Below are 25,632 nucleotides of genomic sequence, written 5' to 3' on the forward strand. Positions count from 1 at the left end.
TCATGTATTTGGTGGGGCAGGGGCAACAGGGGACACACAGAACCCATAGGACACAAGAATCCTGAATTGTAGGTGTGAATATTTCCTGCCTCTTCCAGTATGTTAAGAGAACACTGGTGACTGATGAAGGGAAATAAGGTGATCCCTCCCCATGTTTTTTCAAGTCTACTTGAATGTTGAGTAATTTTATTATGTATATTGTATTTTTGCATATATCATGAGTGTGAAGATTTAGCATAAAGAGCCACCTCAGAAGAATCACTACTTATTTTTATTCTGGGGAATTAAACAAGCATCATGAAAAGACTTGGAAAAACATTTTTTTCCCCAAGCAGATCAGGAGAAACTACCAGAATTCAACTGCAATTCAATCCTGCTCGGTGGTGCCTTGAGTTTGTCTAAAACTTCTGGAAGCCAAAGGATCTCTGCGGACATGTGCACACTTTCCAAAGCAGATCTCTGCACATCAGAGTGAAAAAAAAAAACATAATTTCTCTACAAATGACCTAATTTCTATCATGCTCATTGCTGTTGCTTCAAAATGCCAGTGTTTGTCCATACAACATTAAAAAATGCATCAGAAGCGGGCTGTAGACTTGAAGCCTGAAAGCTCAAGGCTGACTGACACTAATGAAATTTAGGAAGGAGATGGGGGAAATGGGGTTTGATGCTGAAGATCCAAGGGGAAGTAAGGACATCTGATTTTTCACTTCAGTGGGCGCAGGAGGAAAATGGACACCTAGGGAGCCTTCATGATCTGATGGTGAGGTTTACGGAAAAGGCAACCTATAAGGTAACGGCTTTACTGCTTCTGACAACAGTCAACCTAGAAAACAGATGTATTAATACGACAAACATAACCCACCAGGTTGTTTTTCACAACAGGACCCATATTATGGAAGTCATTTAAATATCTAGGGCCCGGCATAGTGCCTGTAATGCTACCACTTTAGGAGTCCAAGGAGGGTGAATAAATTGAGTTTAGGAGTTCAAGATCAGCCCGGGGAAATGGAGAAACCCGTCTCTACTAAAATTAAAAAAATACACACATACACACACACACACATTAGCCAGGTGCAGTGACACATGACTGTAGTCTCAGCTTCTTATGGGGCTGAGGTAGGAGAATCGCTTGAACCCAGGATATCCAGGCTACAGTGAGGCGAGATAACGCCATTGCACTCCAGCCCTGGTGAGAAAGTAAGACCCTATCATAAGAAAATAAAAATAAAAAAATATATAAATATATATATTATAAAAACATATATATAACACACACACATATATGACATATACAAAGAACAAATAAATATCTTAGTATCACCCATCCACAAAATGTATTTGTTTTTGATGACATAAGTAAATCACACAGTTCAAGAAGCAACACCTCTCCAAGCTCCCTAGAAACTGAAGTTATTACTCCAACTATTTTTAATGTATCTGATTCTGTCTGTTCTTTTCCAGGTTATATTGTTTTATTTCTGGAAATACCCACCTTCAAGACTTGGAACTAACGCATCGTTGGGAGGATGGAAACGTCCAATCAGAGGAGTCCAAGCCCCACTCTCCACTGGCTCAGTCCATGAAAGCCTTGTGGCTCCTGGGCCATGGCCATTGGCCCACAGGGCTTGTTCAAACAGCTTGGGATAAGGTCGCTCCTACAATTCTCACTCCCTAAATTCCTCCGGTGACCTGAAACCTGTCCTCTCTAGGACGCAGACATGTGTGCTGTCGTAGGCTCCATAGAGAGGGATGGATTGTCATTGGAGTGTCAGATTCTGGAGAGTCCTGAAAGAAGAGGTTGATGAGGGAATTCGGAACACTCAGGGGCCCCAAATCTGGAGGATCAGATATTGAGACCAGGTTCCAGTCAAGTGCCTATTAAGAAGTACTGACTCCCCATATTCTCCTTACTGTTACTCTGCGTGTCTGTTTATGTTTGGCCAGGGCTCCAGAAGGGAGAAAGTGTGTCTATAATGGTTAGAAACTTCATGTCACTTAAGGGCAATCACTAAGGCATGGAGAAGGATTCACCAAATGGGAGATGTCACCCTGATAGTGATAGGTCCAATGGAAAACCATTCGAGAGCCTACCACTTTGACCCAGAGAGTAAAGGACCTCTTCTTATGCACATGCCTTGTGTGTGCCACCCAGAAGTATCTCAAGAAGTGTGTCCTGAATAGGCTGCATCTCAGAAAGGCTGCTCATTCCTGAATGCTCCTCCTATTGGCCCATTGGTCACATCTGTTTGCCCCTCCCTTTGGGCTCCTGACAGGCCCTTGATGGCTTTGACACATGGAGAATGATGGACGTTAGCCTGTCCCACAGGTAACCTTTCAGAGGACTAGTGCCTCGCCTGGCTGTCTGAGAGCTCTGAGCTGCTAACTAAGAAGTCATCCTTTCCTGCTGGAGATACCACAGTGATATGCTCTGAGGGGCCTTGGAGAGGTGCAGAGGCCCAGCTGAGCTCAGCCCTCCAGTCAGCCCCTCCAAGGTACCAGGCGTCTGGGACCTTCCCTAATGACCTTAGGTGTCGGGTGAATAAATAGCACTGACTGAGGCTCTTCTGGCTTCTACTTGTTAGGGCCACTTAAGCACAGTGGAGCCTGTCTCCTCATTGCATCATAGGTCCCATGGGTGATCCTGTGGCCTGGATCTCTCTCAAGGATCTGTGGCAGTGAAATGCCCACCTTGGAATCTCAAGGGATTCAACATCCTCTATGCGAACAAAGCTTTTCCAAGGAGGCTTGCTTGACCCAGGCTTGTTCTACAGTTCACCTTGAGGATGGCCAGTGGGTGGGTCATCTGCTACTATTTTGGGGGATCCTGGAGCCACTGTGGAATTCCCTGGGACAACTGCCTTGAGGTTTAGCTTGAACCATCCCCTCTCCACTTCCCCCCCTGTCCTGGAGCGACTATATCTCCTTACCTGAGCTCGAGAACCCACTGAGTCCTATGTCTTTGTTGCCTACAGCTTTCTGTCAAGCAGGCCTACCTCTGCTGGGTAAAAGTCACAGGGCAGGCACTCCTATTCTGGGCTCTACGTCTGTCCCTCCTGCAAACCAACCATTCACAGGCATTCACTAGAAACTTAACCTAGCATAGGACTTGATGCCTGTCAGGGCCACTTCCACATTATGAGACCTTGGTAGCGGTTGACCCAATCTGTCTGATATAATTCAAAGAAGAATCAATACCTGCGCATCCTGAAAGACAGCTAGAAGGAAAAAAGAGTGAGGACTACACTTATGTGCATTACATGCATAGCCAAGTGCCTGCCACATGGTGCCCTAAGGTGCCCAATGAAAAATGGTTGCGATGGCGTTTATTGTAGTGCTGGATGCTGGAAGGTAAGGAAGGATGAGATGTGGCCCCCATCATCTGTGACATTCCAACTGAGGGGCAACTAGCACAGGCATGTTTCCCAATGACTATCAAGAGAAGACAGCATGTGATCAAGGCCACCATGCCTGCATGCTGCGGGTTCCGAGGGGAGGAAGAGGAAGAGGCAGGGTACTCACCACAGGCCTGCACCAGACACTACACTTAGCATGCTACATGGACTCTCTCTTTCCTTCCTCATCACAATCCATCTGTGGGTATGTTGCAAACAGTATGCCCATGTCACAGTTGGAGATCCTGAGACTCAAGGAGGGAGCAGTCACTCTAGGCTGGGAGGGTCAGGACATCTTCATAGGGGAGGCAGCATTTGAGCCAAGACCTGAAAAGTGAATAGGATTCAGATAGGGAGATGGTGGGCAGGGGCGAGGAGATGGTATTGGAAGCCAGGTTCCGTAGCAGTCAGGGGGAATAGTTTGCCACAAAGCCCCGAGTGGGTAGTGTACCAAGCCAGGAGCACTTTAAAGATGCTCCCCAGCAACTTTCCGTCAGGACTCACAGCAGCATTATCTCTACCGCTTCACTAACATGTGGCTCGGGGCGGGGGGAATCATCCTCTCTTATCTCACTGTCAGTCCTAAGCAAACAGATGAAGCCCAGGTAGCCAGGAGAGCGTGTTCATAGAGCTGTCTGGCACTGGATCCCACCCCCACCACCTGCGATTTCCAGAGGGCGTGAATCTCGGAATTGGGACCAGGTACAGCCGACATTCATTGGTTGCTGACTATGTATCTGGCACCCCATCTGCATCATCACCCTGGATCTTCACAAGCACCTTCTAGACCCGTATTCCACAGAGGAGGAAACTGAGGCTCAGAGAGGTCAAGCCACTTGCCCAAGGCAGTATAGCCAGTAAGAGGCACAACTGGGGTCTGAGCTCAGGTCTCCTCTGACCCCCAATCCCATGCCCTCAATGACTCTTGCTATCGAGCCAGGTCCCACTAGCTCACATGATTCCAGAGACCCAAACAGATGCTCTAATGGTGTTGTGCCTCTTTCCCATGTTAATGCAGCCTAGCCACACCTGTTGTCTCCAGGAAACAAAAGCACAGGAATGTTAAAGAGAAGAAATCATGAAAAACATGCTATTAAAAGAAAATCGCTTTCACTGCCCACCAATCTTTGTGTTCCAAACCCCAAGGAATGTTTTTATTCTATCCCCAGATCGTTCCCCAGAAGAGTGGCCACACATACAGGTTTTGCCTATCGTCCCAACCCAATGATTCCTAGTGTCCCATTCACTCCAAATGCTGCCCCCACATTTATTAGACAAGAAATTATGTGCTCACCTTACCTATGAAAAGGCAAAGAAGCCTCACACACCAGGTCTTTGGCAACCCTGACACACAATGCTGAGTGAGGATCCACAGCTCTCCCAAGAGAGAGCGGGCTCCTGGAGGAAGAAATAAGGAATAAAGAGATGGGGAATATGATTTAGAGAAGATTCCTAGTACAACCCACCTTGTTTGGAACTGGAGTGGTTGCAGAACAGGAGTGGAAGAATGCGTGGAACGCAGAGCTCGCCCTACTTGAGAGTGAGCAGGGTTGAGCACTTGCTCTGCCTCATACCAAAAGGGGAAATTCAGACACAGACACATGCGTCCAGGGAAGAAAATGTGAAGTGGCATGGGGAGAAGTGGGCCATTTACAAACCAAGGAAAGATCCCTGGAAGAGATTCTTCCCTCTTACTACTAAGAAGGAACCAACCCAGCTGGCGCTTTGATTTGGACTTCCAGCCTGCCTAAATGTAAACCATAAACTTCTGCTGTTTATGCCGCCATGTTTGTGGTACTTTGTCAGAATATCCCTATCAAACTACTAGAGATTCTGTGACCAAGCAGTGGGATGATGTGATAAGGAACATCTGGAAGATTGGAAGAGGTTTTGGAACTAGGTAATGCATACAGGCTGGAAGCGTTTTGACATGCATGACACAAGAAGCCTAGAGTGTCTTAAGGAAACGCCGGGGGGAAATATGAACACCAAATGCAATTGAAACGAGGGTTAACAAAGAATTCTTTGCTGTAGAGAAAGGATCTCTGACTTAGAGAATACATATATCATGATCACAGAAATGTTGCTAGCACTATGTGTATTAAAGGTGCTTGTGGTGTGTTTTCAGATGGAGACTAGGAAGAGGTTACTGGAAGCATGAGGAAAGGCGATCCTAGTTTTATAGTGGCAAAGGTTTGGGCTGTATTGTGTTCTCAGTGTCTCTGAGGAAAGTAGAAATTGTAAGTGGTGAACTTGCCCATGTAGCTGATTTCTAGCATTGGAGCTCAGGGCCCAGTATCCCAAAATGAGGGCTTCAGAAGTAGTTTCAGGTGAAGAAGATTTTCTCTGACATTCTTGGTCCTCCTGTCTCTCAGTCCCATTCAGCCCCAGGGGCTAAATATAGAGACCAGAATCCCTCTTCCCAAAGGTAGGTCCTTGAAACCAGAAGCTCTTTTTTCTAAAGATAGTCACAAAACCTAGAGACGATATTGTAATGTTTTCCACATTTTCATGTAAAAACTGTCCATGAAGAAATGATCTAACCTATCTTGTTTGAATGGAAGTCACAAGACCCCCATTCCAGAGGGTGTCCTGCCCCAAATCCGGGAGGAAGGACTGTGTGATCAGATAGGGCAAGCAGAGTCTAGATGGACAGGCCTTGCAGGGTTTCCCCGACTCCGTCTATTAGCATTAGATCATAGCCTTTTTGTCCCATCATATTTCTACACAACTGTCCGTACTCCTTTGAGCCCAGGCATAAAAATAGATTGTTTCCCATGTATCTTCGGCTATTAACACTAAAGGCTCCTAGGGATACACTTCGAATGAGCTGGTATGCTTTATGTCCTATGGATCTGCCTTTTGTGACTTGAGTTTTCAGCAAAACTTAGGAGGACCAGGGTGAGTCTTGGCCAACACACTGACACACTGAGAAAAGTATTTAGTATTTAATCTGGTTACTCCTAGATGCATATAGTAAATGGGAGAGAAGAGAGAGAAATTAGACAACGAAGCACTGAGGAGAAGGAAACCAGCACTGGATGATTCAGAAGGTACTCAAAGTATGCTGATACCTGGTCCTGGAAACAGGTGCGAGGGTGTGCCTGGAAAACTATTAGCCTAAGAGGAGAGGCATGTGTCTCACGGATCCAATCAACCATCTCCGCAGAAGTTAGGAATTCAGATATGGGAGATATGGATATTCAAGGAAGATCTGTAGACACCTTCTTGTCTGATGGGCTGGACTCATGTGAATTCCATGGGAAGCCAACGATTTTTTGAGAATTTTATACCAGAAAAATGTTGCCAGACTGGACTGAACGGGGACAAAAATGGGATGAAATGAAAGGAGGCTGTTGGAGTTCCTGGATTGTACCTGCAAGAAAGGGACTGACTGAGGTACCCAGCTGTGACCATTTCTTCATTTTCGAGACGGGGAAGTAGGACTCCAAAGTTGGATCAGAGGTTGGCATGGCCTTCACTTCCCCCAAGAACCAGGGGCACATTACTAGGGGACTGGGACATCTCTCTCTTGGTCCCAGAAACGGAGGTCACCTCCTGAGTTCCAGGCATTTGTCCCACCTCCTCGGTTTCAGAGGGATGGGCTGAAGCAGCCCAGGCTGGGGGAAGAGCTCCCACCCCACTGCCCAGGGCTTAGGGTGTGAAGCTGTTACCCCACTGGGCCTGAAGGACAGACCATTGAGCCCAAGCAGAATCTTTTCCATCCTTAGAATGTAACAGAATTTGTTCCCACTAGGTTTCAAAAGTGCTTAGGGCCCATGTACTCCAGTAGTTTTTCAGATTTCCTGCTCTTCGTTTGATAAGCCCTATTCGGTACCAGTCCCACATTTTGTCTTTCAGAAGCAGATAACTTGTCTAGCTTCACAGGTGCAGTGGTGGAGAAACTTCCCATCTCAGCATGAGTCATACCTGGAGACTCACCCATTCCAGATACAGAAGATTATCAGGTGAGATATTGGAGAACTGATATTGGAGTGAGTTAAGACTTTGGGGATGTTGTGATGAAATGAATGTATTTTCTACGTGAGGATGTTAATTTGTGCCGTGCAGTGGATGCAGAGGATGTACTATTATGGATGGAATTGTGTTTCCCTACAATTCACAGGAAGAAGTCCCAGCCCCCAGTGTTTTAGAATGTGACCTTATTTGGAGAGAGTCTCTAGTCAGGTCATGTGGTTAAAGTGAAATTATGAGGATTGACCCTGCCCAACAGGGTTGCTCTCCTTACAAAAAGGTGACAATAGGTATCCAGAACTGTGAGATGAAAAATACACAGTGTTTAAGTCAGATAGTCTCTGGAATATTTTTGCAGCGGCACTAGAAAACTAATAAAATACACCTCCATCAACAGCATTAAAAGCATACAACCCATCGTAGAACCAAAGAAACACACCCATCTAATCACAGGTTTCCCCTTCATCTCCCATTGAACATTCCTGGACAACTAACTCTTCCGAGTTCAGACCGGGAAACCTGATCACACATTGGGCTGTAGCTCCTTGGCTGCAGGTGACTCACTGGCTGACAGGGATCCAATGGAGCTTGCGCTGCTCCATCAGACAGCATTCCATCATCCCCAGGATGCATAGAGGCCAGGCATGAAGGTCTCAAAAAACAAAAGATTCTAGTCTGAAAAAGAGAAGAATCAGACAAATCTAAGCAAGTGGGATTCCATTTCTAGGGAACCTAGAATAGGTAATGTTCCTTAAAATTTTTCATCTCATTTTCTCTGTACTGTCTTTGGGTCCCTGCTCATGTTTACAAAAGAACTCCATGGTACAAGGAGTGCTGATGAAAATATTGATTGGACTATGTTTGTCCTATTCATCCTATTTTCCATACATTGATACTTCTTATTTGTTGTTTAAGCCATAAAGCTCTTTCCCTTACTTTGTGCTTTCAGTAAGCTACAGCTTGACATCACGATTGCTCACTAGGTTCCCCTTCTCAATCATCCCCTGAAATGCTGTAGCAGATGTGTGAGCTTCCTCTGCCAATCTTCACACCAAAGCAGCCTTTTTCTCTTTCTTCCTATAACTCACAGGCATCAGTCCCCTTGAACTCTCACACTTCACTCCCCACAGCCCAATCAGAGTTCATTGTCAACCCTGTTTTACTAATTCTCCTCGTTCATATCTGAATTTACAAATGGAAAACACACACTCCAGGGTAAAATATCTCAAGATATGGTTTCAGAAAAAGACACGTCAGATTACCCAGTAGACATGCAAGGATAACTTAGAAATTTATTTGTACATCCCATTTGACAGAAAGATTGGCGCTTTAAAGCAAAACAATTAGCATAATGAGAAATAAGTCACTCAGTGAGATGTGGTGCTTTGGACCAGGTACACAGCTCTGTTTCTGGATAGGAACAGGGTTCTGCCAAGTGTCTTTGGTTTTCAAAGTGTTGCTCCAGACATGTAGGATCACCCGGCGGCACCGTCCAGAACGATTTAGTTGTTGCTGTCTTCATGGGGGTTTTTCTTGGTCCACTTGTGCAGTGAGCATTTCTCTTCAACTACTTTCATAACACTTTTCTAATATTCTGAAAAAACAGAAAGTAGGAAATCCCGATGAGGGGACTTCTTGGCTCTACATCTTTTCTCTATGGATCCCAAGTGGAGCTCTGGAGGTGACCTGACCACATTGCCCAACTGCACTATTTAGGGAAGCTCTGGCTACTATCCTGCCACACCCCCATTTCACTCTTGACCAAACTGTCCTCTGACAAAGGTAGAATAATCTGTGTGGCTACAGGTTGGGCCCTCTGGGGTATGTATTTCCCACTTCTGATGGGCTCAAGAAAATTTTTGATTTTTGTCATTTATCCAGCTTTCGTTTCATGGTTTGACTGAGAATGCCATCCTTTACTGTTTTCTACATATGAAGGAGACGGGCTGTTTACAAGATGTTTCAAAATTCACGGGAAACATTTGACAAAAATGACCACATATTGAGCTTCAAGGCACAACATAATAAATTCCTTTGGGTTGCAATCCCAGAGTATGTTCTCTTGTACACATACTCGGGTGGCTGGAGATCCACTGAAAAGAAAAGCAATGGGAAAGTCACAGCTGCTCTGAAATTCAGCAATACACTTATAGGAAAAAGTGCTAAAAATACAAAGACTTGGGACCCAGACGAAAGCACTATGAAAGCTAACCGATATTAACATTAACATGAATATTAGTATGTAAATCTCTTGAGGAAATAAGCGTTGTCTGACTTCTCCTAAAGGCTGACCATTCTCTGCATAACTTGATGCTAGGGGCAAGGAACATATACTACTCCTAGCTTTGGATTCATATCCTTAAATGACCATGATGACAAGCACTGAAAGCAAAAACATCAGGTGAAGAATCACAACAGTGTCCCCCGAAACACCAGACTGCATTTCAGTGCAAGGCTGTTGTGGGTTCAGCCTGGTTCACTCCCCCCACATTGGGACAATGACTGTTGCTCATAGACTGCAAGTCACTCATTGGTTGCACCACCGAACACTAGGGCATGAGCCGTTTCTGTGGACACTCCCTAAGCCTACTGATACAAACCTGGAAGTAACGAAGGTTTCTGTTTAAAAAGAAACGAAAAGGCCGGGCGCGGTGGCTCAAGCCTGTAATCCCAGCACTTTGGGAGGCCGAGACGGGCGGATCACGAGGTCAGGAGTTCGAGACCATCCTGGCTAACACGGTGAAACCCCGTCTCTACTAAAAAATACAAAAAACTAGCCGGGCGAGGTGGCGGGCGCCTGTAGTCCCGGCTACTCGGGAGGCTGAGGCAGGAGAATGGCGTAAAAACCCGGGAGGCAGAGCTTGCAGTGAGCCGAGATCCGGCCACTGCACTCCAGCCTGGGCGACACAGCGAGACTCCGTCTCAAAAAAAAAAAAAAAAAAAAAAAAAAAAAAAAAAAAAAGAAACGAAAAGATTATCGTCATGGCAAAAAAAGAATGAACTGCAATAGTGATCTCAGAGTCGGGAAAGCTGGAAAATGAACGAATTCTTGAAAATTGTATTTAGCTGTATGTACACTTTAACTGCGCCTCATTTGCTTACTTACATGGATTCGCGATGGGAGAGGTGTTGAAAAGGTTGCTTCTTGTATCAGCCTATTCACTTTCTCTGTTGCTGTACGGCATATAGTGAAGTTCTGGAAAATTCCACCATCCAGTCACAAGAGAATGAGAGAGAAAAAGGTAAAGATCAGTGCAATAATAATATCACCATTAAGGTAATCTAGAAACATAACTAATAAAAACGACCACTTAGGAAACTGAGAAAATGAAACGCGATCACGGAAACACCCACTACTTTTCCTTGGAGCAAACTGCACTACAGATATATTGGAGTTGACAATGTTTAGTATTGAGGGGAAAATGCTTGAAAAATCGCAGGATGCCACACACCACATGCCCCCCAAGTCGGAAGGGCACCACCCACCCCAACCTCCGGTGGGGTCCCCTCCTTGGCAAGGCACTGGTCTTTCAGGCCATGTTGGGTGGCTCTGAAAAGACCCTTTGGGTTCCCGTGGTGCTCGGGGGCTCCTGAGGGAATGCACTTGCTCCTGGTGTACCTGAGGACAGCCTTCGTGCCTTCGGACTCTGCCAGTTTGCCCATCTCCCCCGGCAGCAGCAGGCGCACAGCGATCCGGGTCTCCCAGGCGGTGATGGTCTGGCGCTTGGTGGAGCGGGCCAGGCGACCAGCCTCGGTGGCGATGCGGTCCAGTATGTCATGAACCAAAGAATCCATGACACTCACGGCCTCCCGGGAAAGGCTGAGGCCCTGGTGAACCTGCTTCAGCACCCGGCGGAAATAGGTGGCGAAGCTGTCCCCGCGGCAGTTGGCGTGGCACCTGCAGGGCCCACGGCGCCCTCGCTTCCTCTGCTTGCTCTGCTTTTGGGCCATCGTGGAGTTGGCCTCTTTGGGCTCCTGGGTGATCAGCTGCTCCTCAGAGGTCGTCTCAGAGGAAGGTTCAGCCATGGCGGAGGCAGCGGCCATTACACTGCACGACCAGACAATGGCGGTTGTGGATCGGAGAAGCGGGGGCACTTGGGTACGCAGCATGGCGCCAAGTCTCGGGCCAGCTTCACTTCTGATTGGATGAAGTGTCACGTAGGGAGTCTCTCAGCAAACCTACCTGCGTTGAAGGTGACTGGATGGTCCCGTTGCTTAGCATCTCGTCAACCAATCACAGTGCGCGTCTGCGGGCCTAAGCGCCCCTTGTGGCCTGGCTCGGAGAAAGTTACACAGACAGATGCCCCACAGGGCAAAAGCGCATCCGCCCTTCTCAGCTGATCCATGTCACAGCGTGAGCACTTTGAAGGGTGTCACTGAAAACTCCCAAAGTTTAGCAATTTCAGTTCATGATCCTTGAAGAGAGACAGACCTCCTGAACCCAAGTCCACTGTGCCAGAGGAATGACTGTGGCCACGTGTGGAACAATTCTCACTCATCTCAGAATCTACTGTTATCCTGGGCTAAGTCACCTGGCTTGAGCAGAAACTCCCTGACATGGCCACTGAGGGTTCCTAGGCATCAAAGGACCTAGCGGTCTGGCTCCTGGCTTCAGTTCTGATCAACATCTTCCGTGAATCAGCAGAACGAGAAATGGCCATACCCCAGCCTCCAAGCAGATAATAGAAACAGAAAGGTGCTTTTATTAAAAACATATGACAACACTCAACGTTGACCAGGTTTTAAAAAGTAATAAAAAAAGGAAAACAAAACAACAACCACAAATCACAACTCAGAAGGCAGTAATGGCTAATAATTTTAAGAGATATTGGGTTAAAAATATCTTCTTAAATCTCCTAGGAAGCCCACGAGGGAGAGAAAGGAATTCCAAAACTGAAAATTATGTTCAAGTTAGAAAGATAGCTTTCAAGAGTCTCTGACAATATATGCAAAGACATTCCTTAAATGCATTTAACTAACATTAAGTTGCAGGAAATGAACAAGAAAATTCTTAAGAAATGCTGAAGAAATAAAGGTCATCAATGAACTGTCATTTCAAAGGCCAGGCTTTCAAGTGTATTTGATGTCATGTCTTTAACAAACAACTTATTCTACTCCTAATAACTCGGTTCATAATTAAGAAGGACAAAAAGGCTCATTTTTGTTATTAGATAACATCGTATATGATATGCTCCGTGACTGAACTCTAGTTAACCATTTCTGGACAGCCCCATTACAAATGATGATTTTATAAATCTACTTAAACGTTTAGCAAGCCAATCCTTCTCTTAGTTTGGTACAAGGCACAAGAGACCTGTCCACAACAATCTCTGTATTCATATCAGTAAGTCAGCATGACATTTTTCTTTAAAAAAAAAAAAAAAAAAAAAAGGCAAACAAAAAACAGAGAAAGAGCCACATCGTTTTTCTTCACAATCTGCAAGGTTAAACATCCCAGGGAGGTTCTCACTGGTTCATTTTCGGGTCACCTCGCCACACATTCAGCCATGGCTTGTGGTGGCTCAACGGCTAGAAAGCCTTTATTGCCTAAGCCAGTAGTGACTATGGCATGAGCTGCTCTCATTAGGATGTTCCCATCATCTACGTGATGCAAAATTATAATATATACTCCTTATGTTGTTTCCTTAATTCTCTTTTATTTAATTTTAGAGACAACAATCTGTCACCCAGGCTCGAGTGCATTGGTGCGATCTCAGCTCACTGCCACCTCCACCTCTACAGGGATACGCCACTATGCCCAGGTAATTTTTGTACTTTTAGTGGAGACAGGGTTTTATCATGTTGGCCACGCTGGCCTTGAACTCCTGGCCTAAAGTGATCCATCCACATCGGCCTCCCAAAGTGCTGGGATTATAGGTATCTGCCACTGCGCCCTGCCTGTTTCCTTAATTTTTAATATAGTCATAATCTTTATTGTATCAGGCTGTTTTCCGTTTTAAGTTCAGGGGTACATGTCCAGAACGTACAGGTATTTTAGAGAGGTAAACGTGTGTCATGGGGCTCTGCTGTGCTGATTATTTCATCACCCAGGCATTAAGTCTGGTAACCATTAGTTATTTTTCCTGATCCTCTCCCTCCTCCCACTCTCCACCATCAGATAGGCCCCAATATGTGTTGTTCTTCTCTATGTGTCCATGTGTTCTCATCATTTAGCTCCCACTTATAAGTGAGAACATGCACTATTTGGTTTTCTGCTTGTATTAGTCTGTTCTCACGCTGCTATGAAGAAATAGGTGAGACTGAGTTATTTATAAAGGAACGAGATTTAATCGACTCACAGTTCCACAGGGCTGGGGAGGCCTCACAAAACTTACAATTATGGTGGATGGAAACGCAAATACATCCTTCTTCAGGTGGTGGCAGGAAGGAGAAGTGCAGAGAGAAGGGAAGGGGAAAGCCCCTTCTAAAACCATCAGATCCTGTGAGAACTTACTCACTATCATGAGAACGGCACGAGGCAAAGTACCCCCATGATTCCATCATCTCCATCTGGTCCCACCCGTGACATGGGGAGAGCATGGGAATTATAATTCAAGGTGAGATTTCGGTGGGGGACACAGAGCCAAACCATATCACTGTTCTTGCAGTAGTTTGCTAAGGGTAATGGCCTCCAGCTCCATCCAAGTCGCTGCAAATGACATGATGTCGTTCTGTTCTGTGGAGGCATAGGATTCCACAGTGTATATGTACCACAGTTTCCTTATCCAGCCTATCATTCATGGGCATTTGGGTTGATTTCATGTCCTTGCTATTGAGAACTGTGCTGCAATGAACATAAGCATGCACACGTCTGTATAATAGAAGGATTTCTATTTCTTTGCCTATATGCCCAGTAATGGCATTGCTGGGTCGAATGGTATTTCAGACTTCAGGTCTTTCGAGAATTGCCACACTGTCTTCCACAATGGTTGAATTAATTTACACTTCCCCAAAGACAGTGCGTAAGCGTCCCTTTCTCTCCACAAACTTGCCAGTATCTGTTATTTTTGGACTTCATCATAGTAGCCATTCTGACTGACGTGAGACGGTATCTCATTGTGGTTTTGATTTGCATTTCTCTAATATCAGTGATGCTGGCTTTTTTTATTTGCTTGTTGGCCCTGTGCAGGTCTTCCTTTGAGAAGTGTCTGTTCATATCCTTTGCCCATTTTTTAATGGGCTTGTTGGTTTATTTCTTGTAAATGTGGTTAAGTTCCTTACAGATGCTGGACATTAGACCTTTGTCAGCTGCATCATTTGCAAAAATGTTCTCCCATTCGGTAGGTTGTGTGTTTACTGTGATGAGAGTTTCTTTTGCTATGCAGAAGCTCCTTGGTTTAGTTAGATACCATTTGTCAATTTTTGCTTTTGTTGAAATTTCTTTTGGCATTTTAGTCATGAAATCTTTGCTGGTACTGGTGTCCATGTCCCAAATGGTGTAGCCTAAGTTGTCTTCCAGGGTTTTTACAGTTTTGGATTTTACTTTTAGGTTTTTAGTTTATCTCATGTTAATTTTTGTATACAGTGTAAGGAAGGGGGTCCAGGTTCAATCTTCAGCATATGACTGGTCAGCACCTCCAGCACTATTTATTGCATAGGGAATCCTCTCCACATTGCTTGCTTTTTTCAGGTTTGTCAAAGATCATATAGTTGTAGGTGTGCAGTCTTAATTTCTGGGTTCCTCTCAAAATAATAATATAATAATAACGATAGCAACAATAATTTCTGCGTTCTCTATTCTGTTCCACTGGTCTCTGTCTCTGTTCTTGTACCAGTACTGTAGCCTTGGAGTATAGTTTCAAGTCGGGTAGCATGATGCCTCCAGTTTTCTCCCTTTTGCTTAAGATTGCGTTGGTCTATTCGGGCTCTTTTGTTGGTTTCATGTGAATTTTAGGATCTTATTTCCAGTTCTGGGGAGAATTTCAATGGTAGTTTAATGGGAATAACATTGAATCTGTAAAGTGCTTTGGGAAGTATGGTCGTTTTAACGATACTGATTCTTCCTATGCGTAAGCATGGAATGTTTTTCCATTTGTTTGTGTCACTTCTGACTTCTTTGAGTAGTGGTTTGTAGTTCTCCTTGTAGAGGTCTTTCACTTTCTTGGTTAGCTGTCTTCCTGGGCATTTTATTCTTTTTGTGGCAAATGTGAATGGGAGTTCATTCGTGATTTGGCTCTCAGGTTCATTGTTGTGGATGTACAAGAGTGCTGGTGATTTTTGCACATTGATTTTGTATCCTGAGGATTTGCTGAAGGTGTTTATTAGCTTGAGAAGCTTTTGGGCTGAAACGATGGGGCTTTCTAGATATAGGATCATGTCTGAAAACAGGGACATGATTTTTACTTCCTCTCTTCCTATTTGAATGCTCTTTATTCCTTTCTCTTGCCTGGTTGCCCAGGCTGGAACTCCCAAGACTATGTTGAATTGCAGTGGTGAGAGGGCATCCTTGTCTCGGGCCAGGTTCCCAGGGGAGTGCTTCCAGCTTTTGCCCACTCAGTATGATGTTGGCCGTGGGTTTGTCATAGATAACTCTTAATATTTTGAGGTGTGTTACTTCAGTACATAGTTTATTGAGAGTTTTTAACATGAAGGGGTGTTAAATTTTATCAAAAGCCTTTTCTGCAGCTATTGAGATAAACATGTGGCTTTTCTCTTTAGTGCTGTTTATGTGATGAATCACAACGGTTGCTTTGAGTATGTTGAACCGACCTTGCGTCCCGGGGGTCCCGGGGATGAAGCCCACGTGATTGTGGTGGATATGCTTTTTGATGTGCTGCTAGATTCGATTTGCTAGTATTTTGTTGAGGATGTTTGCATCAATGTTCATCAAGGATATCATCCTGAAGGATTTTCTTTTTCTGTTGTTGTATTTCTCTTGTGTCAGTTTTATACAATCATCGTTTTACTCCTCTTGTTAATCCATTCTATTACCTTTCCTTCTTGGCACCTCCAATCATCTTCTTGTGATCATTTAACATCTCTTTAAATGAGATTCTTCAGAAATTTCTTTAAAAAAGTTTTTGTTGGTATCTACACTAAGAGTTTTCCATTTCTCTCAAATCTCATCATTTCTGACTTAGGTCCTGGAAGAAATGAACTCTGAAATAAAGTTTAGTGTGTGGGAAGCTTATTTAGGGTCAATGGCTGAGGAAGGGTCAGGAGGGAGGCAGGAGTGGGCATAGGGAGAAGTGCATCTTGAGTACAAAGCCAATGGAATCCTATTCTGATCTCAGGGTGACAGCTGAAGATAAAGGGGCCCATTAGTGTATTTGCCGTTGTGCCAAAATACCAGACCATTCAACTTCTCCTGGATCAGGCAGTGTATATGGGCAAGGTAACTAAGGGCAACTACGCTAATACCGGAAAGGTCTAATGGCTCAGGACTGGCACCTGCTTGCATTCCCAACAACCAAAACAGTCAATCCATCCTTAAAGGGGACGCTGGCTCATCCACACCTACCACAGCCTCGTTCTCTAATAATACTTTAGCTAGCAATGACATTCTGTGTTGACACACATCTCCTGTGATATTGACTTTTATTTATTGATATAAGGAAGTTGGCTGTCAAACTATTTGTTATTCCTTTATAGGCCTTGTAGCTGTCTTTTTTTCTTTTCTCAGCTATGGTGATTTATGTTTTTATTTTTCTTAAGCTTTAGAAGGATGGGTACAGGTGTCCTCCCTAAAAGTAGAATATCATGTCTTCCTTCAATACTGTGAAATTACCAGCTATTTTCCCTTTGATTAGGATTCTTCCCAACTTGCCCAGTATTACTTATGAGATATACTTTTTGCTTTTTAGTCAAATCCTTAAGGTTTATCAGTTCTCCTCACTCCTTTCTCACGTGTTATGTCCCTATGAAATTTTCACAATGACTTTACATCTGTCTTCTCTTTCTCCAATTCTCAGTCCAACTGGGCCTAATCTGCTATTTAACATTTCTTTAATTTTTCTGTTGTTGCCATTCAACTTTCATATTTTGGCAAAGCTCCATGACATAGGCCTGGACAATGATTTTTTGGATAGGACTCTGAAAGCCCAGGCAACAAAAGTGAAAAGTACACAAATGCGATGGTGTCAAATTAAAGATGTTTTTACAGAAAAATAATAAATAATAGAGCAAGGAGACAACCTGTTACACAACGTAATGCATACACGACCTAGTTAAATTTCTACCCTGCCTTAACTCTGCTTGTTTTTAGGAAACAGGATACCTGACATCAGAATTTCCTATTGTGACCAAGCCGGCTGGGGCTGATGGGATGCAAAATGGCAGCTCAATTGATCTTAGAGGAACCTGGAACTTCATTATAATCAAATTCCCATATGAACTGACACATCCACCAGCACCATGACAGCTGACAGTCACCGTGACAATGACTGAAGGAAACCATGAATGGGGAATAAAGCAGGTGGCATTCTGTTTTTGAGAATTTCTGCACCTATCCAGACAAAAGACATGATTATTCCTCCCCTTGCTTTCAATGCCCAATCCCTTCGTTAAAGATACCCTATGTCTGTGACATTCCGCCTCTCCCGAGGTGAGAAGTTGATTTGTGAGCCAACCTCCTGCTTGTAAAGTCCATGGCCAAGGAATAAAGCCTGCACTGCCTGACACTCACTTGCAATTTCTCATATTGGCTTCACAACACCGAACAGGGAGAGATACCACCTTTTGGGGGACCCCTTTTGTTGGTAACAAGCCCACAGAACTTGAGCAAATACTGCTACTGTACATCTGATAAAAGGTTAATATCCAAAATATAGAAGGAATATGAACAATGCAATAGCAAGAAAGCAAATAATTCAATTTTAAAATCAGCAAAGGACCTCAATAGACAATTCTGAAAAGAAGCAGCTCAAACCGCCAGTGGTACATTAAAAATACTCAGTTCATCATGAAGACAATGCAATTTTTTTTTTTTTGAGGGTGAGTTTCTCTCTGTTTCCCAGGCTAGAGTGCAGTGGCACAATCTCCGCACACTGCAACCTCTGCCTCCCGGCTTGAAGCAATTCTCCTGCCTCGGCCTACTGAGCAGCTGGGATTACATGTGCCCGCCACCATACCCGGCCAATTTTTGTATTTTCAGCAGAGACGGGGTTTCACCATCTTCACCAGGCTGCTCTTGAACTTCTGACCTCACAATCCACCCGAGTCCGCCTCCCAAAGTGCTGGTATTACAGGTGTGAGCCACTGCGCCTGGCCTGGCAATGCAAATTTAATCCACAGTGAGATGTCACCTCACACACCTGTTTGAATAGCTTTTACCAGAAAAGATGAAAGTCATAACAGTGTTGACGAGAATGGAGAGAAAAGGGCACTCTTGTACACGTTTGGTGGAAATGTGAAGTAGTGGAGGCATTACGGAAAACAGTGTGGAAATTCCTCAAAAAACGAAATTATACAATTGCAATATGGTCTGGAAATCCCACATACCTGCTCCGGGTCTATAGTCAAAGGGAATGAAATCAGTACCATGAAGAGACATCTGCACTCCCGTGTTCACGGCAGCATTATACACCACAGTGAAGATGCAGAAGCTGACTAAGAGTTCATCATTGGGTACATGAGTAATGGAAACGTAGTATGTAGGTACGACAGAATGCTCCTCAACCTTGACAAAAGCAACGTATGTCATTTGGCACACTGTGGATAGAGCCGGGGGACGTTCTGCTAAGTTATGAAATAAGCCAGGCACAGAAAGACAAATACTAAATGTCTAACTTATAGGTAGAATCTTAAAAAGCTGAATTCATAGAAGTGGAGAGTAGAATGACGGCTCCCCAGGGGCTGGGACGTGGGTGGGGAGGGGTGGGAGGAAGAAAATGGGGAGTTGCCGGTCAAAGGAGGACACGTTCTAGATACACAGGATGAATACGTTTTGAGATCTATTGCACGGCAGGATGGCTACAGTCAGTAGTAATGGATTGTGTAAATCAGGACAACCAAGAAAGTAAACTTCATGTGTCTCAGGATAAAAATGATAGGTAAACGAGGGGATGGACATCAGCTTGGGGTAGTCTTACCACATTGAATACATATTTCAAAATATCACATTGTACCCCATAAATGCATACAGTTAAGATTTGTGCATTAAAAATAACATCAATAGAAATATAAAAAGATTGAGCATATCAAGTGTTGGCAGAGACGTTGAACAACTGAATTCTCATGCACTGATAGTGCTCATGTAGAATGGCACAGCCCTTCAGAAACTATTTGTCAGCTCCTTGGAAATTAAATGGGCACTTAACTCTGTGACCTGGCAATCCAATTCCTGCTTATTGACTCAAGAGTAATGAAAGCGTATAAAAAGAAAACAAGACATTTGCAAATAAAAGCAATTCAGTGAGTGTAAAAACAAGAGGCAACCCTTTCTGTCAGACATCCCACTCTGTTGAAGTTTGTTTAGACAAAACACTTGTTCATGCAATTTCATTTGAATTCACGCTCTAATGGAGACTGAGTAAGGTGAAGCAAATAAATGATGTATTTCCTTATTGTTTGAGGTATTTCCTGTAAGATATGTTAACTTAAAGAAGCATTACTTTGACTAACTTCTGACAGGCTGACAAACTCAAAGGCTAATACAAATGTCGGGTGGACCAGGCACTGGAGTGACATTTGGGAGATCAACCTGGGTGCTGGTGTCAGATGTAACCCAGTAATTGTGGAACTCTGGGTAAGGAAGGCCCTTGATGTATTTGTGAAGGGATACCGAGTCCCTGGAAGGGACAGAATTCACTCTGCCAGTCCGAGGATTACAGCAAGCACAATAATTATGTACCTTATTCCTCGTTAACACAAAATTCCCTCTAGTGCGTGACAAAATACCTCAACAAGCATCCAGGCCACCAGATAGTCCTTGCCTAACGTCAATCCCCCAAAAGCACGTGTGGTTCACCAATGCCTCTGTATAGATCTTGGGAGCACAGTTAGTTAAATGATGGACATATTTCAGGATTTCAGAAGAATTATGGAAGCAGTAGCAGGCCCATGAGGTGCAGGACCGGCCTGTCACACACATCAGAGAGATGCTGCATGGCAGGGACTGGATTGAGGATGCGAGTGAAGAGGAGTCAAGGCCCTTTTGTGCTCCACTAATGCCCTATTCAGGTGCTAGCCCATTTGGCCTGTGACCCCAGATGTTTGATGGCGGTCCTTTACAATAAGGTGAAAGAATAAATGCCACTCTTTCGAGCTTCGTCCTCCCCACCACACATTTGTTCCCCGCTTATCCAGGAGTGATGGCCACAATCAAAGAGGAGAAAGGCTGTGATGGATCAAGAATGAGGACCAACCCCATCATACCAGCCACTACACTGGGGTGGGATTTTTATCCTGCCACATAAATGTAGTGGGTTTTTTGTCAGGCCCATGTGCTTGGAGGTAAAAAAAAACACATTATTACCTGAACATTCAAGTAGGTTGGGGACAAAATTGGGGATGGGAAAAGAGAGAATCATTTTTATCTCTCTATTTCCATTTGATTCCCTTTGTTCTCTTATTGATGGTGTAGGCAGGAGACATTTCCACTCATACCTATTAATTCATGTCTTTCAACCACTAAGACTGTGACCAAACGATCAGAGAAAGAAGCTTGTCCAAAAATTAATTCAAGTTGCATTAAAGACTTAAATGGTAGACCTAAAACCATAAATCCCCTAGAAGAAAACCTAGGCACAACCATTGAGGACATAGGCATGGCCAAGGACTTCATGAATACATCACCAAAAGCAATGGCAACAAAAGCCAAAATAGACAAATGGGATCTAATTAAACTGAAGAGTTTCTGCACAGCAAAAGAAACCGCCATCAGAATGAACAGGGAACCTATAGAATGGGAGGAAATTTTTGCAATCTACCCATCTGATAAAGGGCTAATATCCAGAATCTAAAAAGACCTTAAACAAATTTACAAGAAAAATTCAAACAACCCCATCAAAAATTGGGCAAAGTATATGAACAGACACTTCTCAAAAGAAGACATTTGTACAGCCAACAGACACATGAAAAAATGCTCATCATCACTGGCCATCAGAGAAATGCAAATAAAAACCACAATGAGATACCATCTCACACCAGTTAGAATGGCAATCATTAAAAAGTCAGGAAATAACAGGTGCTGGCAAGGATGTGGAGAAATAGGAACACTTTTATACTGTTGGTGGGAGTGTAAACTAGTTCAACCATTGTGGAAGACAGTGTGGCGATTCCTCAAGTATCTAGAACTTGAAATACTATTTGACCCAGCTATTCCATTACTGGGTATATACCCAAAGGATAATAAATCATGCTACTATAAAGACACATGCACACGTATGTTTATTGCGGCACTATTCACAATAGCAAAGACTTGGAACCGAGTCTTGACAATGACAGACTGCATAAAGAAAATGTGGCACATATCCACCATGGAATACTATGCAGCCATAAAATGGATGTGTCCAGGTCCTTTGTTGGGACATGGATGAAGTTGGAAACCATCATAATCAGCAAACTACCGCAAGGACAGGAAACAAAAAGCGGCATATTCTCACCAATCAGTGGGAATTGAACAATGAGAACACTTGGACACTGGGTGGGGAACGTCACACACCGGGGCCTGGCATGGGGTGTGGGGATGGGGGAGGGATAGCGTTAGGAGAAATACCTAATGTAAATGATGAGTTAATGGGTACAGCACACCAATATGGCACATGTAAACATATCTAACAAACCTGCACGTTGTGCACATGTACCCTAGACCTTAAAGTATAAAAATAAAAAAAGAAAGAAAAAAAAAAAAAAAAGAAGCTCCCAACAAGAGTGCAAATACAAATTTCCTCCTCAGTCTTCAAGCACGAACACCCAGAAAGACAGATTTTTTGGCTGGGTCCCTAAGCACACGGGAAACCCATGGCTGTGGCTCAATGGCTGTGTCCCTCCTGTGATTCAGGGTAGAGTGGGATTTCAGCTCTTCTCATTGGACGCTCCCATCTTCTCTGTGATGTACAGTTGAAGGTCATGAAGTTTTATTTTTATTTTTTAACAAAAGATTATAACTTGGAAAATAGTTGATGCAGATGAATCCAAATGAGTGGGAATAGTATCTTTGGTTGGGACATTTGGAAAGGGTATATGTTATTTAAAAAAAAAATTGATCTCGGTATTTCTATAATATGTTTGAATCCTCAGTCATGTATTTCAATGGGAATTCCTTGATATGGATCGTGTTGACAAAACTTAATGAGGGTATCCTTGATCTGCTACTACTGTTTTTCTTGGTATGATGCTTATAATTTGTTAGTTACATGATGCACGCCAATTCCTTTAGTTCCTTCTTTCAGCAAAACACACCATTAGATCACCGATGCTCACTTATTGCCCTTTACCTGCTTTCAGCCACAGAGATGAATAATCAGATGTATTCATTTCCCATTCCAGTCTTCAGCATCAAGACCCATTTCTCCTCTCCCTTGCCTATAATTTGTCTATGTCAGTCACCCTTACACTCCCAGTCAGCATTCCACAGCTGGATTATGGTGCATTTTAAACATTATTTCACTAACGCTCCCGTATACTTTCTGAATTTACAAAGGCAACACACAAGAAGAAAGTCCTAATCATTCAATATTTACAAAAATGACTACTCACGAGACTAAGTGCTTAAGAACTGTATGCAAGAAATAACATTCTTTGGTGGAACATTTTTATGTCCTATAGAAAACTTCTGGCAAGTTCATGCAGCACCAATGAGCCTGATAGGAATAAAGTGATTGAGGGGAATGCAGTGTTCTTCAAACAACTCCATAGTTACTTTTTATCCCTGCAAAGGCAAACATCTCTGAAAAGAGGCTTCAGCTTCCGTAATTTTGTTAGGGATGTGTAAGACAGTCTCAAAGCACCACACGGGGACAACTATTGCAGTTAATTTTGTGATAGATTTTTTTCAGTCACTTTTGGAAGCAAACTTTCTTATTCTTTTTGAAATACTTTTAAGAGATTTTCTTGAAATGCAAAAATGAGTACTAATCCTGATAAGGTGGGTCAATGGCCCTAAATCCTTAGTTTATCTATTTGAAGGAGAGCTGTGGAGGTATTATGGCCCCAGCACAGTTAGTCAGCATTGGGCCTAAAATGAAAAACAGACTTCTCCATGGCCTCCTTGATCAGCCATCGGCCCCATCTTTCCACCTGCACTGTTCACGGAAGCTCTCTGGAGCATCTTGCGTTGCCCACATTCTTTCTCTTGAGCACTTGTGGCTCTGCCACAGGTGAAATTCTCTGCAGTTGGTCTCTCCTGCCAGGGTTTTATCACGATATTATGAGCTGCAGAAGGATTTTGTTTTTGTAGATTATCCAGGGTTCGTTTTATCATTTCCTTGAATTGACATCCTAATCAGGTGTCAGCGTCCTACTCGGAAGGGGAATTTACAACATATTTTGAAAGTACTAACAACAACAATGCAATAGACAAATACAGGGCTTTCAAGCAACTTATCATACATTTCCAAGGACTGAAATCCCAGAATATGTTCTCTCTCCACAGAAGTGAGTGCTAGATATAAACAATACTTTTTAAAAAGTAACTGAAAAGTCACGACTGTTTTGAATCTCAGCAATACAGATATAGAAAAACAAACACACACTCAACAGGCCAAGAAGACAACATAAGGTAAATTTAACATTGACATCCCAGGAGGAGAAAGGAGGGATCATCTTAGTTCTCTTAGTGCCTCATCATCTTTTTCTTAGTCATTGCAAGGAGCAAGAGACATGCCCCACTACCAGCTACAAATTCACATCTCCAAATCACCACATTTGAAAGCAAGCGAGCAAAGAGTCACAGAGCAAGCAAAAATCATTCTCTGTCCCTCTTCCCTGTAATAGGGAAACACCAAGGAACGCACATACTGTTTCAGTCCCAGTCATCTTCCATGCTTGTGCCAATGGTTGTGGCTCAAGGGCTGCAGGTTCCTCTGTGGTGAAATGAGTGGAGACCGGGGCTTGGCATTCTCTTTGGACGCTCCCATCGTCCAATGATGCACAATTGCAACTGATAAAGGTTTGTGTTTTTAAAAAACAGGAGTTTATGGACAAGAAAGGAATAGAATTGGATAATTCTGAAGCAATCAGAACAGTAATTTCCTTGCTCAAGGATCAGGAATAATGAGATGCTTCCTGAAAATTCTACTTGGCTATTTCATGTACTCTCTTTGCGTCCTAATTTGTGTATTGAAAAGAATTCTGTATATGAGACATGTTCGAAAAACAGGATTAAATAGGTACGATGTTTATATCAAGAATTTGTTTTTATACGTTGCCAAATCAAATATAACGGACATGTGGACTAGTCCACCAAATGCTCTGGGGAGAATAAGAGTGAAAATATTAAGGGACTTAGCTACAAAAATAACGTTGATCTGACTAATCCTTACAAACAGAGGCCTGGGAATCAAACTGACGGAAATCACCATGTAGCTAAGTGATTACCTGCAAAATTATCAAATGAAATCAATTATTTCCCCTGGAATAAACTGCACCACAGATATAGATTGAAGCAGAGTTGACAATGTTTAGTTCTCGGGGAAAGAATGTGTGAAAAATCGGTGGGATGCTGCAGGTCATGTGCCCCTTAAATTGCAAGGATGCTGCCCTTGTGCACATGATGCATTAATTATAATATGTCATTCTTTCTTGTTTCACTGATTGTTCAATGGCTTCATAGTCTTCACTGTATCCATTTCATAAGTCATTGTTTTTCATTCACACCTATTTGTCAGTGTATTGCATTACTATTCCCTGTTGGCACTTCCAGTTGTGCTCTTTTGGTCACTTTACATCTCTTTAAATGACATTTTTTGGAAATTTCTTTAACAAGGTTTCTGTTGGTGTCAACACTAGGAGTTTTTAGGTTCTCTCCCTTATCATTGCTTCTGCGTTAGGTTCTGCATGAAGCTGACACTGTGATGGAGTTTAGTGTGCAGGACACTTATCCCGGATCAGCAGCTGAGGAACGGACAGGAAGGAGGCAGGAGTGGGCAGAGGAAGAAGTTCATGCTTACTTCAGGCCAAACAAAAGCCTCTTGGGATACCCAGAGAAGCTCTAAAGATAAAATGGCTCATCAGAGATATTCAGCATTGGAAATAGTTAGCTATATCTTTATACTCCTTCCTGGATTTGTCCTTGCATGTGGTCCACCTCGGGAAGGGCATGAGATAGAGCAAGGTAGCTCAGGTAATGTCCTCAGGGACAAGTGGCTGTTGACTGGCTCCT

General features: G+C 43.5%; 2 protein-coding genes and 1 long non-coding RNA gene across 3 annotated transcripts in view; 1 reads left to right on the forward strand and 2 right to left on the reverse strand.

Moving 5' to 3' along the window:
* Positions 1-275: 275 nt before the first annotated feature.
* On the reverse strand, positions 276-4,773 carry LOC105499745 (uncharacterized). The gene is made up of 4 exons (XR_011618297.1): positions 4,695-4,773; positions 3,523-3,722; positions 1,496-1,788; positions 276-1,208 (listed from the first exon to the last, which is right to left on the reverse strand). It is a non-coding gene; the product is annotated as an uncharacterized lncRNA (long non-coding RNA).
* A 3,886-nt stretch (positions 4,774-8,659) lies between these two features.
* Positions 8,660-11,480, reverse strand: LOC105499746 (histone H2B type W-T). The gene is made up of 3 exons (XM_011772522.2): positions 10,990-11,480; positions 10,477-10,566; positions 8,660-8,964 (listed from the first exon to the last, which is right to left on the reverse strand). The coding sequence occupies exons 1-2, from the start codon at positions 11,478-11,480 to the stop codon at positions 10,530-10,532; spliced, it is 528 nt and encodes a 175-aa protein (XP_011770824.1). The 3' UTR covers positions 8,660-8,964; positions 10,477-10,529.
* A 36-nt stretch (positions 11,481-11,516) lies between these two features.
* The window catches only part of LOC105499747 (histone H2B type F-M-like), a 32,067-nt gene continuing 17,951 nt past the window's right edge, over positions 11,517-25,632 (forward strand). The window contains exons 1-2 of the mRNA XM_011772524.2: positions 11,517-11,656; positions 17,333-17,430. Coding sequence (XP_011770826.2) covers positions 11,517-11,656; positions 17,333-17,430 — 238 coding nt within the window. The remainder of the gene's footprint in view (positions 11,657-17,332; positions 17,431-25,632) is intronic.

This window comes from Macaca nemestrina, chromosome X, assembly GCF_043159975.1.
Source record: "Macaca nemestrina isolate mMacNem1 chromosome X, mMacNem.hap1, whole genome shotgun sequence".
In the NCBI taxonomy this organism is placed as follows: Eukaryota; Metazoa; Chordata; class Mammalia; order Primates; family Cercopithecidae; genus Macaca; species Macaca nemestrina.

Bases quoted from the DNA above. Each gene is read 5' to 3' on its own strand.
- LOC105499746 (XM_011772522.2), bottom strand. From the start codon at position 11,480: ATGCTGCGTACCCAAGTGCCCCCGCTTCTCCGATCCACAACCGCCATT. The intron at 10,567-10,989 runs GTACACCAGGAG...GGAATTTTCCAG, and splicing joins GGCACGAAGGCTGTCCTCAG to AACTTCACTATATGCCGTAC.